The following is an 18,801-nucleotide window of genomic DNA, read 5'->3' on the forward strand; positions in this document are numbered from 1 at the left end:
ATATCCATAAAATAATTCATTGAAAAGCACACTTGTTCTCAGCAGCCTGTGAGGTCCCTCATGAATTCATCATCTAGGGAAGGGGAGGCATACCCAAGTTGCAGACGCAGGGCACGTGCTCTGCAGAATTGTAAGAAAGATAAGGGGTGGTTTTAACCATCCTCCTAATGCCCCCCCCCCTTTTAAAGATGTTATTGATTTGAGAGAGAGTGAGAGAGAGCATGAGAGCAGGTTGAGGGAGAAGCACTGAGCAGGTAGACCAATGTGGGACTCAATCCTGGGGCTCCAGGATCATGACCTGAGCCAAAGGCAGCCACTTAACTGACTGAGCCACCCAGATGCCCCCAATGTCCCTTTTTAAGCCTTCTTAAAAGGTGGTTCGCACGGTGAGTAGAAATTAGGCCCTTCTGCAGTCTAGATCTTCCTCACTCAATCAGTGTACACAAAGTGGCACTGGCCCACTGGAAATTACAGGCTCCATCAGGGAGAAAAGAAATTACTTACTAAGCAGCAAATTCTGTAAATTTGTAATTCAGATCTTAGACTGGCCTCGCAATATAGGGTCTTTGTATTAACAAGAAGGAAGTTAGAGACACTGTCTTTAGATTTAAAAAAATAAATCAATTATGCCCTTTAAAAATGTAAGGGTAACCACTAACACGACAGGCATATGTAACAGAACTTCTGAACCAGTATAGGAAAAAAAGAGACTAGAGAAAAGTTGATTAATCTCGTATAAGTCAGGAAAAGATAAAAAAGAAGAAAAATCCTGGGTAAACAGCACAGAATAAAGTGCCAAAATCAACTTGAAGACTTAATTAAAGAGTACAAAAAGGCATATTAAAAGGAAGCTAGCACAAAAATATTATGTAATAATAATGAAAACAGTTCATATATATTGAGAGCTTTCTATATGCCAAGGACTGTTGTTTGCACTGCACATATGTTGACCAATCTCTCCCAACAACATGGTGAGGTGTGCTCTACTACCCCCTTTTCCTGATGTGGAACCCAAGGGACAGAGCTCAAGAAACTTGTCCAAAGCCAAACTTGGATTCAAAGTCTGGCTATCTATTAAGCCTCTTCTCATAATACCATTTTGCAGCTACCACTGGAAAAGAAGTAAGACTTTAAGCAAAACCAACAAAAACTAGTATGGATAAAAAGGGATCATTACATCATGATAAAAAGGTTCAATTCAGGAAGATATAATAATTATGAGTACTTAACGCCCCCAATAACATGACCTCAAGACAGATAAAGCTAAAATTAGAGAATTATCAGGGAAAAATGGATGAATCAACATCCACAGTGAGAGATTAAAACACATCTCTTTCAACAATTGATATACCATGCAGTCCAAACAGACTTGAACAATGCCATCAATAAGCCTGAGCTAATAAATGTATAAAAAATCCTACGGCCAAGAGTTTACGCACATATGGAATAGTAACAAAAATCCTAACAACAATAGAACATAAATATCATGTTAATCTGATCACAATACACATAAACCACTAAATTAGAGACTATTAGTAAATACGATCTATGATTAATCTATGATAAGAATGAATTCCTGGAAGGGGGGAATATACTGACTACAAAAGGATAGGAGGCATCTTCTGGAGGGCTAGAAATATTCCACATCTTGATTTGGGAAGTTGTTACACATGTGTACAATTTCAACAAACTTGCACTTAAGATCTGTGTACTTTATTGTTTGTAAGTACAGGGAAAATTAAACTTTAATGCCTTATATTAGAAAAAAACTAAAAATTAAGGAGATAAGGGTCTAACTCTAGAAGGTGGAAAAAGAAAAGTGTAAATCTTTTTTTTTTAAGATTTTATTTATTTATTTCACAGAGAGAGAGAGAGCGAGCACAAGCCGGGGGGGGGGGGGTGCAGCAGGCAGAGGGAGAGGGAGAAGCAGACTCCCTGCTGAGCAGGAAGCCCGATGTAGGGCTCGATCCCAGGACCCTGGGACCATGACCTGAGCCAAAGGCAGACGCTTAACCGACTGAGCCACCCAGGCACCCCAGAAAAGGGTAAATCTAATAAAAGTGAAAGGATGGAAACTGACAGTAGAAATTAATGGCACAGAAAACAGATACACAACAGTGAGACTCCATTACTACCCAAAGCTGGTCAGTCACAAAGATGAATCAAAGAGCCAAATTTTTAGTAAGACTAATCAAGAAAAAAGGAAGAAGGTATAAATAATATTAGAAATCAAAAGGAGGTCATAATGATATACACGAATGCTTCAAAAATCCTAAGAGAATGCTAAGAGAATTGTATGAGAATGAAGTAGAAAATTCAGACACATAGGCAATGCCCTAGATAAATATGACTTATCAAAATGACTGAAAAAGAACCAGAAAATTTGAATACATCTATAATCATTAAAACAATTAAATTAGTATCAAAAATCTACATCCAAGATACACACACACACACACACATGCACACACGCACACACATACACACGTCTTAGCTCTGTCCACTGAAAGGGCGTAAAAGCCATGAGCATAACTAGTGTCCAGGTCCTCTAAGGCTGTTTGGGAAAAGGCTGAGTCCAGAAAGTACAAGATGAACTAGAAAAAGAAAGCAAACAGAAGGAAATAATAAAGAGCAATAATCAGTGGAATTGAAAATAGAGAAAAATCAATGATACAAAAAGCTGGTTCTCAAGAAAATCAACAAAATTGATAAACCTCTAGCAAGACTGACAAAATCAAAATGGGAGAAACACAAATCAGGAATGAAATAGGGGACATCACTATAAATCCTGCAGTCATAAGAAGGTTAATAAGAGAACACTATGAGGGGCACCTGGGTGGCTCAGTTGGTTAAGTGACTGCCTTCGGCTCAGGTCATGATCCTGGAGTCCCAGGATCAAGTCCCGCATCAGGCTCCCTGCTCAGCAGGGAGTCTGCTTCTCCCTCTGACCCTCCCCTCTCTCATGTTCTCTCTCTCTCAAATAAATTTTTTTAAAAATCTTAAAAAAAAGAGAACACTATGAATAATTCTATGCCCATAAATCTGAGTACTTACAAGAAATGGATCAATTCTTTGAAAACCAGAAACTATCAAAAATTCACTCAACGTGAAATAGACAATCTGAACAGTCCTATAGCCATCATATAAGTTGAATTCATAATTTAAAAACTCCCCCCAAAAGAAATCTCAGGCCCAAGTGGTTTCACTGGAGAATTCTACCACCACGGACAGTGGTTGCAAGTGCGTGTGGTTATAAAGGAATAATAGGGAGGATCTTTATGGTGCTGGAACTACTCATATCTTGACTGAGTTATAGGAACCTAGACAAGTAATAAAACTCTATAAATCCCTCTCTCTCTCCCTCTCTCTCTCTCTCTCACACGCACACACACATACACACACGCACAAATGAATACAAGTAAAACTGGAGATAGCTAAATAAGATCAGTGGATTGTGTCCAAGTCAATATCCTGGCTGTGATATTACACTATGGTTTTGCAAAACGCTCCCATTTGGGGAAATCAGGCAAAACGTATAAGGGATCGCTCTGTCTTACTTCCTTTAAATGCATCTGAACCTACAGGATCTCAATAAAAATGTCAATTTAAAAAAAAAAAAAGCCAGCATAAATGGGTCAAATTAAGCATAAAAATAATGGTACTCATGAATTATAACCTATCTTATATAATAAAAATCCAAGAGTGCATTCTAATACAAATAAAGAAATTAATAAACGGGGGAGAAGGGAATGCTCTTCCTTACCATAGAATGCCAACTAGTAAATATGGAAGGAATGACAGAGTTAGAAAATTGCCAATACATGCCAGCATCAGCAGGTACAAATTTGATGAGGAACAGGAATTTTACATGGCCTCAAAGGATCTCCTCACATATTACTTATTAATTTCAAAACGCGAAAAACTAGAACTTTACAGTACAGAAATCTGGCAGGTACAACCTTAATCCAGGGATCAAACCTAATGTCACCAATGTCAGGGCAAAGCGACACCACATGCCTCATCAGATGATGTATCTAAGGGACTAAATATACAGACAATGGCTAGACCATATATGACAACAGAGCTCTGACCCACCACCTCTGCGGCGACCAGCCCAAAACATTTAGGATTTGGTCGATGACTATGAGCTTCCCTGTTTTTTCCACACTTCCAAGGCAGGACCCAGCAGAGAAAGCCAAATATGCCCCTCAAACCAATTGCCTTAACTGCCTGGCTTGTAGTTAGTTAGCCTGCCCCCAGCTTCCCACGCCAACTGCCTCCAATCAGAGCACACCGGGAGCTTTTAGGGCACTGGTGAAAACCCCGTGATGGATCCACAACTTCAGCTGGAGGCAGGACAGATGCTGGTGATGGCCACACACATTAAGACAGCTGCAAGAGACAGACTCTCTCAAGAGTGGCCCCAAGGGAAGATCTAAAGCAGAGGGCAGAGCAGACATTAAGAAGAGCCCTTTGGGGGGCGCCTGGGTGGCTCAGTCGTTGAGCGTCTGCCTTCGGCTCGGGTCATGATCCCAGGGTCCTGGGATCGAGCCCCGTGTCAGGCTCCCTGCTCAGCGGGAAGCCTGCTTCTCCCTCTCCCACTCCCCCTGCTTGTGTTCCCTCCCTCGCTGTGTCTCTGTCAAATAAATAAATAAAATCTTAAAAAAAAAAAAAAGAAAGAAAGAGAGCCCTTTGGAAAACCAGCTCCACTCTAGACACAAGACAGCTACTGAATACGAAGGGTGGGCTGCATGCAGGATACCCACAGCCCAGCCCAAAACCTGCCCATACTGACCCCCATACCACCACTGCAGTAAAGACCCTCCCTACACACAAGTCCTATCAGAAGGAAAGGCAAGCCTCTTTCCATGGACCAAAACCACCTACTGAACTCAATCTCTACTGTCCTACACAAGTTGTCTGATCTTCGACAAAATATTACAAGGCATACAAAAAGCCAGAAAAAATAAAAAACCCACAAAAACTCCAGAGACAACTAGATCAACAAAACTACACTCAAATAAAGGAACCATCCCACAGAAAATTTAAAATAACTATGATGAATATGTTCAAAGCTCTAATGCAAAAGACAGATAATATACGAGATGAAAAATTCAGCAGAGAGATGGAAACTCAAGAAAGAATCAAATAGTGATGCCTGGGTGGTTCAGCTGGTTAAGCGGCTGCCTTCAGCTCAGGTCATGATCTCAGGGGTCCTGGCATCAAGCCCCGGTGTGGGGTTCTCTGCTCAGCAGGGAGTCTGCTTCTCCTTCTCCCTCTGCCCCTCCCCCTGCTTGTGCTCTCTCTCTCTCTCTCTCTGAGAAATAAATAAAATCTTTTTTTTAAAATAAAATAAATAAATAAAAAGAATCTAATAGAAATGCTAGAAATGAAAAACACACAAAATGTCAAAACCAAACAGGTGAAAAATGCCATCAATGGGCTCATAAGCAGACTCAACAAAGCTAAGTCAAGAATTAGTAAAACACGTCAATAGAAATTACTCAAACTAAAAGACAAAAAGGAAAAAGAAACACTGCAACTAAATGCAATGTATGATTCTGGACTGGATCCTGGACCAGGAAAAAAAAATAGCTATAAGGTGTATTATTGAAACAACTGACAAAACTGTCATAACAAATTGCAGATTACTGTTTAGCACTACACTCATGTTAAATGTCCTGATTTTCATAATTGTGGTTATGTAAGACTGTGTCCTGGTTCTTAGGAAACACACCAAATATTTAGGCCTCTAGAGTACAATATCTTCAATTTACTCTCAAATGGATCAGAATAAATATGCGGAGAAAAAATGATAAGCAAATGTGGCAAAATACAAATAATTGGTGAATCTGTGTAGGGGGTATATGAGAGGAAGTTCTTTATACCATTACCACAACTCTTCCCTAAGTTTGAAATTACAGTGGACCCTTGAACGATGCAAGGGTTAAGGGCGCTGACCTCTGCATAGTTGAAAATCCATGTATAACTGTTGACTCCCCAAAAATGTAACTACTAATAGTCTACTGTTGACCCAAACAGTAACTGATAACAGATAACATGAACAGTCAATTAACACATATTTTGTATTTGATATGTATTATATACTGTATTCTTACAATAAGCTAGAGAAAAAGTATTAAGAAAATCATAAGGAAAAGAAAATACATTCACAACAGGGTACTGTATTTACTGAAAAAATCCACATGTAAGTGGATTTAAACCCATGTTGTTCGAGTATCAACTGTGTATCTAAATAACAAGTTACAAAGTCCCCCGCCTCCCAGGCCCAGATAGTTCTATAGGGTATGGTCTACTAAACACTCAAGGACAAGATCATCCCCAACTAGTGCAAAGTGACTTAGACACTTCCCAACTCATTTCATAAATCGAATATAAATGTGATACAAAAACTAATCAAGGAAAGCAAAGAAAAGGACCATAACAGGACAAGCTCATTTCTTTCTTTTTTTTTTTTTTAAGATTTTATTTATTTATGTGACAGAGAGAGACACAGCAAGAGAGGGAACACAAGCATGAGGAGTTGGAGAGGGAGAAGCAGGCTTCCCGCGGAGCAGGGAGCCCGACGTGGGGCTCAATCCCAGGACCCTGGGATCATGACCTGAGCTAAAGGCAGACGCTTAATGACTGAGCCACCTAGGCGCCCCTAGGACAAGCTCATTTCTTTAAAGAGTTTCAAAAATCCTAAATAAAATATCAGCCAAGCAAAGCCAGCAATATATATGCAAAAAACCCTGAGGATGATTTAATATCAGAGATCTACTAATGTAAAAAAGTAAATGATAAATAAAATCATATAAGCAAAATAGTAATATAAATCAGTAAAGAAAAAAAGCCACATGATCCCAATAAGTGCAAAAAAGCATTTACATTTTTGTAATGTAGAAATTCCCAGCAAAGTAGGAATGGAAAGGTCCTTCCTTAACCTCAAAAAGGTATTTTCTCAATCTTTTTTTTTTTTTTAAGATTTTTTTATTTGTCAGAGAGAGAGAGAGAGAAAGCACAAGGAGAGGGAGTGGCAGGCAGACGGAGAAGCAGGTTCCCTGCTGAGCAAGGAGCCCGATGTGGGGCTCAATCCCAGGACCCTGAGATCATGACCTGAGCCGAAGGCAGACGCTTAACGACTGAGCCACCCAGGCATCCTGTATTTTCTCAATCTTAAAGTGCCATATTTAACGCTGAAACACTGAAAGCTTTCCCTTTGAGGCTAGGAAGATAAGATTATGCTCACTACCAGCACTTCTAATCAACACTACACTGAGCCCTTAGCAAGTAAAGGAACACCAGGGGAAAAAAACGTAAAGAAATAAAAAGTCAAAGATTTGAAAGAAGACACAAAAATGCATAAATAGAAAACCTAGCAGAATCCACCGAGGTAAGCGTTCTAATAATGGAGCTCAGAAAACGGATCCTAAAATTCAGGTGAGAAAAAAATGTTGAGAGTCAGCAACAGCCCGGGCAAGAGCAAGGCAGGGAAGCCCAGCACCGGCCGAGAGGATGTATCCCAAAGCTCCTGTAAAGACGGTGTGGTATCAGCACAGGACTGACAAACAGCCAAGGGTCAGAATGGAGTCCAGAAATAGGCTCAAACATCTATGAACCCCTGATGAATGACCCATCAGGAGGGAAGGGAATGATGGTCCAAATTAATGGCGCTCAGACCATCGGCTGCCACCCAGCCTGCCTTACATGCTGCCTCTGGGTGCAATTCATCCCTCCTCCCACCGCAGAGGGGCCTGGACGAGGGTCCCTGCCCTCAATAAGGACAACACACTGTGTGTCCCTGAAGCCAGAGGAGGCCTCAATGTGGAATATGAGCGAGGGAGCGGGCAGAGGGACAGGGAAGGATCACAGACGGAGCTGGGGGAGCAGTCCAGATGCAGAGTGGGCAGTCTTGGAAAGATCCAAGGAGAGTGCAGGTGGGTGACCAGAGGAGTCAGAGGCTCCAAGACACCACAAGATGTGGCAAGTCCTCCGTCACCATTCTCATTTAATCTCCGAACAACAACGAGGTGTGGAGGGCAGGAATTACCACTTCTATCCTGGGAAAGAGGAACGAGGGCTCACAGACATGGACTGCTGCCCAGCTCTTGCCCTCCCCCCACGGTAGCGGTGTGCGTTCAGAGACGGGTGTGAGCCAGGCAAGGAGCTCCTGCCGCCCCACCGCGATACAGGGGTCTGCCTTGGTGCACCGTGAGGTCAAAGGCTACTCAAGGTTGACACCAAGGTCCGGAAATCAGAGAGCCGTATTCATGTACTCATGAGAAGCACTTCCTTACAGCTCCCTAGGAGTCACGGCCACGGTGGCTTACTTCTTTTACAGAGAAACGAAGACTTCTCGTAGCAGTTCTCGGCATGCCAGCTGTGCAGGTCGTGGTGGCGGAGGGTGGGGAAATGGAAGCACTGGAGCTGGGCGCAGAACACGCTGTCGCTTTCCGACATGGCCGACGCGAAGATGGGGTCTGGGGGCAGGAACACCTCTGAGGAACCTGGGGGGAAAATCACATGCTGTCAACATACCAATCATGTGCAGTCCTCATGGGGACCAAGACCCCCCCAAACCAGACCATCAGTCAAACGGCTTGTGGGCCGCCACGTGCTCGGTGCACACTGCAGTTACGGCATTCATTCACAGCCTCCCTTAGTTCCCATGAGCACTGCTCTGGGCAACACGAAGAATAAAGTAACGGGCCAGAACATAGTGGATTAAAATGTCTGAGCTCCTATAGATAAACAACAAATAAACAAGGGCGGGGGATCCTCTCTTACAACAGGGTATCAACTGGTAAATGGAGAAGGGCTCAAAAAGGCACCCACCACACATGCAGGGGGACACAACTCCGACAGAATCGTGGCTCCGACAGCCCAGCAGGGGTATCAGCTGGCCGGGTGAACTGGAAAGCCCCAGCTCCAGGGAGACTCTGTCACTCACTGAACTTCTGCCTTCCAAGCTGGGGACCAGGCAATCAGAAATCGTCCTGCCCTAGCAGGCCAGAGTGGGGGTGCCGGAGTGCAGGGAGAGGGGGCCAGGAACCTCTAAGCCTCTCTTCTGCAATGTCCCAGGAGGTGGGACTCTGGCCATATCTGGGGCACAGCACAGCCAGCTCCCAGAGCCCACTCTCTACCTCAGAGAACCCTCCGACACTGGACCACCAAAAGATGCCTTGAGGCTAACCCGGACGCGGGTCACCGGAGATACCCTCATTTTATTAAGATGACAATGCGGTTTACCCTTTGACAGCAACAAGGCATTCCCATGCATGCCTTTTGAATTCTATTTCCTCCCAATACTAAGCATGGAGGTCAGTTTTAAAGAGCCAGCGAGTCTGGAGTGGGGGGCCTCATCCTTTAGACACTGGGAACATGGCCTCCCAGCTCCCTGACAAGGGCAGGAAGATGGACTCTGGCGAAGCATGATGGGATAGAAGCCCAGTCGCCAGCCGAGAGGCACAGTCAATGTCAGTGCACACCTGCTAGGGGATACGGGGGCCCAGTGGTCAGACTCACAGGAGGACCGTGGAGGGAGGGCAGGGGTGGGGGGTCTTCTTACACCATTTGGGGAGACTGCCTCCAATGCTAAGAGTGGGCCCTGCCATGAGCACAGTGTCATCCAGCCCCTGTTCCCCAATGAGGTCTCCTGGAACCCTTGTGTGCCCTCTTCTTCTCCTTCAGATGGGAGATGCCTCCCTTCTTAAAAACTGTTTTCTTCACTATTTGGCTTCTTGTCTCATGGGCTGAAAATGGAATAGATTCATCCTGTCCTTTATAAAAAACAAACAAGTCTTCAGGGGCACCTGGTTGGGCATCCAACTCTTGGTTTCAGCTCAGGTCATGATCTCAGGGTACTGGGACTGAGCCCCATATCAGGCTCTGCACTCAGTGTGGCGTCCGCTTGAGATTCTCTCTCCCTCTCCCTCTGCCCCTCCTGCTCATGTTCTAAAATAAATAAATCTTAAAAAAAAAAAAAAAAAAGTCTTTAGCCCTGAGTCTAGTCACCAGCCCAGAGCACGATGTCAGTGCATAACTGCAAAACTCTGACCAAGACCACAAATGACCTCTCAGGGTAGAGTCCTTGCACCTGGTCCCCACCCCCTGTCCTGCCCACAGCTGCGTGGAACCTACCTGAGCCAAGCTGAGAGTGGAGGGTAGGGTGGGGTAAGGGTGGCTCAGGCCCCAGCAAGCCATGCACAGACGGAGGGCACAGGGAGGGCAGAGTGGAGCGAGCTCCTCCCACCCGCTGGTGCCCACGGGACTACCTGGGACTACCTGGGCCTCCTCGCTCTGTGCTGGTCAGAAGCCCTATTTACCCTGAGGCCATGTGGGCTGCAGTTTCTTGAAACCAATGACTAAGAAGATCACTTCCTCTTTGCCAAACTTAGCTCCTTTCAAGCCTTCATCTTATGTGCCCTCTCTATGGCACCTCATACTCTATTTTCCCAAAAATGGAGCCATTCTTTCTCTGCCAGCAGCTAAAACCCCAACACACTCAGTGTGGTCTTCAATTAGCTTCTGCAGTGGGTTGAGGAGCATCCCCCCAAAATTCATGGAACCTGGAACCTAAGAATGTGACCTTATTTTGCTCTCGAGATTAAATCATCTGGGATTTGGGGTGGGTCCTAAATCCAAGGACCAGTATCCTTACAACAAGGGAGAAGACACAGAGGAACATGTGGAAAATGAGCAGAGCCTGGAGTGTGGCTGTCACAAGCCAAGGACCGCCAGGAGCCACTATGCACTGGCAAAGGAAGAACTCTCCTGGAGCCTCTGGAGGGAGGGCAACCCTGCTGACACCTTGATTCTGGATCTGTCCCCAGAACTGTGAGAAAATAAACTTGTGTTAAGCCAGAAGTTTGTGGTACTCTGTTAGGGCAGCCCCAGGCATCTAACAGAGCCTCCTAATCATCTCCCCCACTGACTTAACAAATGCCCACAGGCCCCATCCTGTAAACAGGCACTCAGGGTACACCAGGCCTTGCCTTGCAGAGCTCAAATCAGGGCGGGGGGAGGGACTGGAAACAGATGACTAAGAGACCCAGTGAGTGAAGTGTATGTGATGTTGGAAGGTCATGGCTGTTCTAGGTAAAGAGAAAGCTGGCACATGGAGATGAAGGCAGACCTTGGAACAGTGCCTCGGGAGCAGAGAATGGAGGGGAGGGGTGACAAGGCTTGTGTTGGGAGTCCCACACCACACACAGGCGTGCTGCTTTGCTAGAAGGACTCAAGGGGCCCAGCTTCTAGCTGTAGTCATGGCTAAGATTTATTACAGCAACACAGCATGACACACCAGCGGCAAGAGAAGGGGACAGCTCAGCGGAGTCTGGGGGCATCCAGGCCAGACTTCCCGAGCACTCTCCCACCTGGCAAGAGGGTGTGGGCCTTTGCTAGCTGCAAGCTACAGCCACATGGGTGTGGCATTTCTGCCCAGAGGAGCCCCCGGGCACCCCGATTCCAGGCTCATCAAGGGAAGCCGGTGTTCACCATAAACCCCATCGTTCGTGTGGTCCAGGCGGCTCGACACAGTGGGCTCTGCCTAATCCCTGAGCCGTCCCAGGCGCCAGCCAGGACCAGGCCAGCTGTGCTACCTTGCCCTGCTCCGGAGCGAGCCCTGACCTGGGGAAGGAGCATCCCAGGGAGGGCTTCCAGCAGCAGCAGAGGAGGCATGTGGCTAGAGAGGAGGGCTGCGGGGCGTTGGAGGGAGGGCAGAGGGAAAGGCTACTGTAGCCTTTCTTGAGAGAAGGAGCCACGAGGGTGGGAGGGGGAAAAATAGAGGACCCTCAGACAGCTGTGTGAGGAGATGGGGGTGGGTGGGGGTGGCGGCAACTGCTCCCTGTGCACACGAGCTGTCCTTAGCCGGCCACACACGGCCACGTACAACAACACGGAATTTCCTCGGCCGGCACCCCCCATCCTGCAGCAGGCTGTCTGCCTCTCAAGGCAGGGTCTCACCTTCCTGTATGCTACCACAGTCCCCACCGAACGGGCCTGCCCTGGGGCCCACAAGGGGCCATGGGGATCCTCCCAAATGCCCCTCTACTGGAGGCAGCAACCCCACTCTCAGGGCTGCCTTCCTTCAGCAAAACTGTGGCCTGACCCCAGCTGACTCCACTCCAGCTTGACAGTCTCCTCACCCAGAGGACAGGGTCTCTGCACTGTGCCTTCTAGGCCTGCCTGAGCCCTGATCCTCCCCCCGCCGCCCCCTTCCTCACTGCTGACAGAAGATTCTAGATCAGGACGGGTCAGGGGGCACACAAGAGGGTCACACTCCCCGGGTGTGGGCACCAGGGCCAAGAAGATGGAGACCACAAAGGGCTTCCTAAGTGGCACGTGTGGCCTCAGCCCACCTGTGACGGAAGTGAGCCCCTAGAGGTGGGCATGCTGAGATGGGGGGATAATGGGGGCCAAGACGCCAGACTGAGCAGGTCTTAAATAAGCAAGTTACACAACGTGGACACATCAAACATGCAGTATGCTTCCATTTTTGTATTTTAAAATAAATATCATGTATCATAACCAGAAACTGAAATGACACTGTTAACAACAATGATGTTGGGGCCCTGGGGAGTGGCTTACGGGAAAATGGGGATGATTCCGTCTGGAGAACACAGATCTCTTTTCAAACTTCGGTCACCAATGTTATAAAAGTGGCACCCGTGTTCTCTGGTGGCAGCAGCTCTCCACCTTCCGGGGCACGCCAGGCCCTGGGTGCTACCTCAACGTCAGGGTCTCGGCACCCTGGGGTGGGGCTGACCTGCTGTGCAGACAGAAGCCGGAGGCAGGGCCTCCCTCCAAGGGGAGAGGCCATGGGAGCAGGCGCTCTCACAAGCAGAGCTCCAAACTTAAAGTGCACCTGGGGAGTGGGGTGCCTGCACACACGGATAAGAAGTGTGTATATATGGATAATACTCTGCGGGCACCACTGTGCCGGTACACAACACGTTATAAAACACACAGGAAAACACTGGACAAGATGTAAATGAAGTGAATAGTTTTAAACACCTTCTCGTGGTGGCTTCCTACCACCATCGCTCATATTCTTACGCAGTCTTTCCTTTGGGGCGAGTTTGCCATTCATGACAAAAGACTTAAATCCACTTCCCGCTGCCTTTGTGATGCACCACCTCTGGGCCCACTTGCCAGGCGGCCGGGTCCCCAGTCTTGAAGCAGGTGGCACCTCGCAAACAGCGACTTTCGTAAGCAAAAGCGGGGGCTCTGCCACCGGCTCGTTTGCTGGGGCTGTGTTTTCAGGATTCTCCCACGCTGGAGTTCCTTAGCACAAACCTTTTAAGATGCTTTCGGTATGAACACTTTCAAACAGACACAAAAACAGAGGGAAGAAGATAATGAACTCCCACGAAGCTCTGTCCTGCATCATGGCAGCTCGCCCTACACGTTCGTCCACAGCACAACACTACGGTCAAACCTCTGAAAATCCATGAGTCAACCTCTACTACAAATCCAGATTCAGCTTCCCTAACTGTGCCCTAAAGTTTTTATAACTCCCCTCCCAATCCAGGATGCATCAGAATTCATGTGCTACATGTGAGTTTATGTTTTTTTCTTTTAATTTCTTTGAACCCAGAACAGGGGTGCCCGGGTGGCTCAGTCAGTTAAGTGTCTGACTCTTGGATTTGGCTCAGGTCATGATCTCAGGGTCATGGGATGGAGCCCCACGACGGGCTCTGCACTGGGCGTGGAGCCTGCTTGAGATTCTGTTTCTCCCTTTCCCTCTGTCCCTCCCCCGCCCCACTCTCTCTTCCTCTCAAAAAAAACAAAAACAAAACAAAACAAAACAAAAACAAAAACCTAAGACAAAATACAAAAAAACCAGAACAAATGATGTTGAGCTGTGTCAAGTATTGCGGCCAGTTATCCTGCAGTAGAGGAACCTTTTTTAGCCACATATTCATTTTGTGGCTACTAATTTAAATCCGGAACAGAACTGCCAAGTCTCACTTAAGCGGGCACAAGCAGCCAACACCACGCTGCGCCCACACCCACGCCGAGCTGCTGGAGATCAGGGCATCAGCACCGTCCGTGTGGGCGCCTCACTCCTGCTTCGGGTCCCTCGCACACTGAGCCACTGCTGCCAGTGTCGACACACTTATTTTTCATGACTGCTCTCCAAATGCCCCAGTGCTGCCACAGAGACAAGCACGGCCATTAGAGCCTACCCGGGGCCTCTGCCATTCTCGCCAGGGATGACGGTCCCATGCCCCCCAGCTCAGAAGATGCTATCATGCACTGCAGACTGGGGTATTCTCTGTTTAACTGCCAATGTCAAGAAGGTAACAGTATCCAGGAGTGTCTATACTATCCCGAAGGCCAGCGCGCTCTGCTGGGGTCAGGGCAGTGGGCCTTGGCCTAGGCCTAGGATTCACCACCAATGGCTGTGATTAGGGCAATGAGGAACTACTAGATTTACCCTTTGCAAGGTATTTGGGCCTGGAAACCCAAAAGCTCTTTACTTATCTACTACTCCGGTGGGACATCTACGCATTACACTCACAACTCTTCGGAAAGACCAAGTTTGCAAATATGGGACATGCTTTCAATAGGATATTTGGAGGACACAAGAATGGGGTGACTTCCCAAGCAGGAGCAAAGACTGGTAGGTGTGGCCCCTCTGCTGGGGCCTCTGCAGTCACCATCTCTGCTCCCTGCCCCTTTCCAGCTGCCAGGCTTAGCACCCCTGTTCCGTGAGACCCTGCCTCTCTCCAGGGAAGCCAGCTGCCTGGGGCTTTTGAATACTGATCCTGTCTGTGCCTTCACCCACTCTATGTAAAAACACAGCCTGCCTCAAGGCCATTCAGGCTGGGAAACAGGTGGGCTCTGAGGTCAATTCCCTTCATTCTCCAAAGTGAGGTGGACAGAGCAAAATTCTGGGGTCCCTGGGACCACCATTCCTCACTTGTCCTTCTCAGAGATACTTAAGACATCCACAATGGGACTGGGACATGTTTGGGGGAAAATAGGACCCAAGCTCAAACCACAGGCCCAAACAGCAGCCCCAAAGCAAGGCCTGAAAAGGGGACAGGGCACGGGAACATAGCTCAGGCAGCAAGTGGAAAGGCCACATCCAGGGCCTGGGTGAAACATGCCAGTGCCAGGGCAATGGGGCAGGAGGGGAGGGACAGGGACAGGCAGGGGGCAGGACTCAGCTGCCCACACCAGACATGCTTCCTTTACGTTACGTTGGCGTTTCCAAGCAACTCAGCATAAAATCCTTAAAGCAACACACGTGTACATACACACACACACTCTTATCTATTTTAATTCCATCCGCCTGATGGCTTTCCTTCCAGTTCGGATTCTACTTCAGTTGTCTCTATCCTAGAAGACTTATCCCTCCCTCTCTGTCAGCTGCACACTCTGTATGTTCATTTTTATACCTCAATTAAAGGCGTTCACTTAAAGGGAAAATGGACAGTCTAGAAATATGGCCCAGTGAGAAGGAAGCACAGATTCCAGAGAAGGCTCTAGCCCCACACAGGGCCTGAAAGAAGGGCCTTGGGGTGCCCGCCCATCATCACGGTGCTCCCCACAGCCTGGGGCCCATTCCTCTCCATGAGCCCTGCACTAGGCACTGCTAGGGAGAGGGTGGGGGGGAAGTGGGGAGCCCCTAGCAATATCTTCCTAGTCAGGATGATGCCCCCCACCCCAACTGCAAACCCAACAACTCTTCTGAATGACCAGAAAGACTTACCCTTGAAGGCTACCTCCCAGCGACCCAAGGAGCGGTTCCGGCTGGCGATGACATACTGGTAGCCGACCCACAGCCTGCAGGAGGGTGAAAGGCAGCAGACCTCAGCACAGCAGGGAGACAGCCATGGACGGGGTATGAATGTGGACACCTTAGAGTTATAGTGACCTTTCAAATACCAAGCTTGTAAAGCAGTAATGATTTTTTAAGTTTTGATACTTAATTTTAATAAAATGTATTAGAAGTCTAAACAATAAATTCACAGGTCAGAAAAAGTTGTATCTTGGGTAACTCCTGCCAAGGCCATTCTTATTGGCTGATCCAATAAAGTTTTCACATTCTATGCAAAAGCAATCTTATTCTTGGGGTATATACAGCCCTGTGAATACAACTCTTGCTGAATATGCTAAAACCACAGAATGGCACGCTCTGAAGGGGTGAATTTTATGGTATGTGAATTACATCTCAATAAAACACAAACCCGTGCGAGTCTATAATGCAGTGTTGGGTAAAACCATGCTCATGGTCTCCCACTTGGTCTCCGCTTCAAGGCAGCTCGCCCCAGACCTGCAGTGTGCTCCTGAGCACGCACATCACAGCACTGACGGGGCCACGCCCGTGGACCTGGCCGACTGCCACAACCACCTGCTGAGTGCGTGCCTCTCACCCCAGCCTTCCAGCCACAGTCCTGGAGATGCCCGTCAGCAGGCCCAATGCCACCATGGGAGATCTGGATCGATGCCACTCTTGTCCCTTAAGCCTACTGCCATGCACACGCCCACCCTGGGGAGACAGGGTGCTTCCCCACCCAGTGGGCTGAACCCTCTTGCTTCTCCATGGACTCACAATCACCCTGTGATCTACAAGTTATTTTTCTCACTTTGTAGCTGTAGAAGGAAAAACAGCAAGGTGACTGTGATTTGCCAACATCACAGGGTGTTAACGGTGGAGCCTGAACCCAGCCAGGGTCTCGAAATGAAGGCTCGCTCTCCACCTGCAACTGTCATTGTGCTCCTACAGCAGCGTGGCATCCCTGAGAGGGAGCGCTGGCCATCTGGCAACCCCTGCAATCCATTCCCCCACCCCCTGGCTGCATGGAAGAGGCAGCAGGACACCACCTCCAGGGGAGGACCACCACAGTCCTCAGCACACACCTGCCCCCCAACAAGACCCTGGAAACTCTGGGCTGGGAGATGCTGGCAGCTGGCCGCAACTGCCACATTTTCTCCACATCACAGAGCCTTGGGGTCAAGAGCCAGGCTCTGGAGCCAGACTGCGTGGGTTGGAACCTGGGCATGCCCCAGCTAGTGTGTGTCTCTGCAGTTACGTGTTCACCCACTGGCCTCCTGTGGTTTCTGGGAAGACTGAACAAGTGTGCCGATGGGAAGCACTGAGCATTAGGCCTGAAAGTTCTCCTCCTTCTCGGAAGGAACCCCCACCCACTTGCACGGCCTTCCTGCCAGGCCCACGAAGCCCCATCAAACAGCCCCTCCCAATACAGCTGCAGCTGAACCCAGATGGGAGCCAATGAAGGGGACTGGCCCGAGATGATACAATGTGGCAGCTCATCCCTGCCCCTCATCCCTGCCCGTCTAAGAGCTCCCAACATCATCCTGATGCCTGCTCTAAACCCCAGATCTCTATTTGTTTCCAGTGGATGGGGCTGCCCTTCCCCCAAATGCCAGCCAGCTAAGCCTGCGGAGTGTCATGGGTGGCCAGAGGCCATGGCCTCGGTGGGCATCCTGCTTGCTGGGCAGCAGCCTGACCTCAGGCCCAGGAGCCCCACCTCAGGACTCACTTGTGCTGGTCCTGCCAAGCGAAGCTCCGCTCTGGCTGGTCCCATTCCTGGGCCAGGACGAAGCGCAGCTCCTGGTCGGTGGAGAAGGTGGCGAGGGAGCCGTTGACGCGCTGGCAGGTCTGCGCAGCGTCCCAGTAGTTCTCTCCGCTCAGGTAGACCCGGTAGCAGCTGGCCGTGCCTTCATAGTGATGCCATCCTGTCGGGCACTTCCCTAGGAAACATGAAGCGCGGGAAGGGGGTTGTCCCCTAAATTAGGATCCTTACTCCAAAATGCAATTAGACATGCTGCATCTGAGCAGAGGTCAGAAATCACCCCAGAAAAACGGGGAAACTGAGGCTCAAGAAGCAAGCTCTGCCTGTAAGACCACACATGCTGTGAAATGCAAGTTTCTCTAAGACACAGATGCAGCCCAAGGCACAAGCACATTCAGGGACTCCTCTCATTTCGGTAAGGCCTTTGACTGACTTGGCAGTAAAGACTGGCTGCTGAATGCATTTTGGTAAAGTAGATTTCATTCTCAGGTGAAATCTGGTTGACGAGATGGCAGAATTCCCCATGTCTGCTCACTGCAAGCCTGGCGGGGGTGAACAGAAGGGCTCCCCGCCCACACTGCCCTCACTGCCCCAACAGCTGGCTCTCTGGCCACTCCACCAGCAAGCCCACTGCTTCCCGAGCCCACTCCTTGGCCCTCCTTTTCTCTTCACGTGGGTACTGGCCAGCACTCCCCTCAAACAGAAATTCAGAGGATGAGAGCTGGAAGTGCCACTGGGATAAAGGGACCAGCCCCTGCCTCCCACAGACGAGAAAGTGAGGCCCAGGTGGTTGTGCAGCAGGCAAAGGCAGAGTAGCCAGTGGGAGCCTGCGTCTCCCTGAGGTGGGCCAGCCCACATGTCTCCTCACCAGGTGGACCCCACCCCCCGGGGCCGGGAAGACTCCTGCCCTACTGTATGGCTCGCCTTACGTAAGACCTGTGACCTGTTCCACAGGATCTACAGCCTTCAGATGCTGGGGTACCCACCTCCTAAGCACACATTAATGAATAATAATAATTTTTAACAAAGCCAACTGTTAACAAACCCCAACTTTTTAATCCATCTACATCCTGCGGAACTAGTAAAACTTCTGAAAGATGGATGCTCGTGTTTTCATTATTTAGAGCCTATGTGTGTACTTATTAACAGAGGTACAGAGATTACAAGAGAGGAAATGGCAGCTCTGGCCCAGAGCCAAGACCTGCCACAGCAGTGCTGCAGTGCGACAGGGGGACAGCGCCACCTGCCC

At 48.5% G+C, this 18,801-nt stretch overlaps 1 protein-coding gene across 2 annotated transcripts in view; it reads right to left on the reverse strand.

Moving 5' to 3' along the window:
• Positions 1 to 18,801, reverse strand: part of DGCR2 (DiGeorge syndrome critical region gene 2) — an 83,043-nt gene that overhangs the window by 13,846 nt on the left and 50,396 nt on the right. For both annotated transcript variants that reach the window (XM_032398535.1, XM_032398534.1), the window contains 3 exons: positions 17,520 to 17,730; positions 15,725 to 15,798; positions 8,334 to 8,510 (listed from right to left, as the gene is read on the reverse strand). In XM_032398535.1, the coding sequence (XP_032254426.1) occupies positions 8,334 to 8,510; positions 15,725 to 15,798; positions 17,520 to 17,730 (462 nt within the window). The remainder of the gene's footprint in view (positions 1 to 8,333; positions 8,511 to 15,724; positions 15,799 to 17,519; positions 17,731 to 18,801) is intronic.

Source organism: Phoca vitulina, unplaced genomic scaffold (genome assembly GCF_004348235.1).
Source record: "Phoca vitulina isolate PV1807 unplaced genomic scaffold, GSC_HSeal_1.0 scaffold117, whole genome shotgun sequence".
NCBI lineage: Eukaryota > Metazoa > Chordata > Mammalia > Carnivora > Phocidae > Phoca > Phoca vitulina.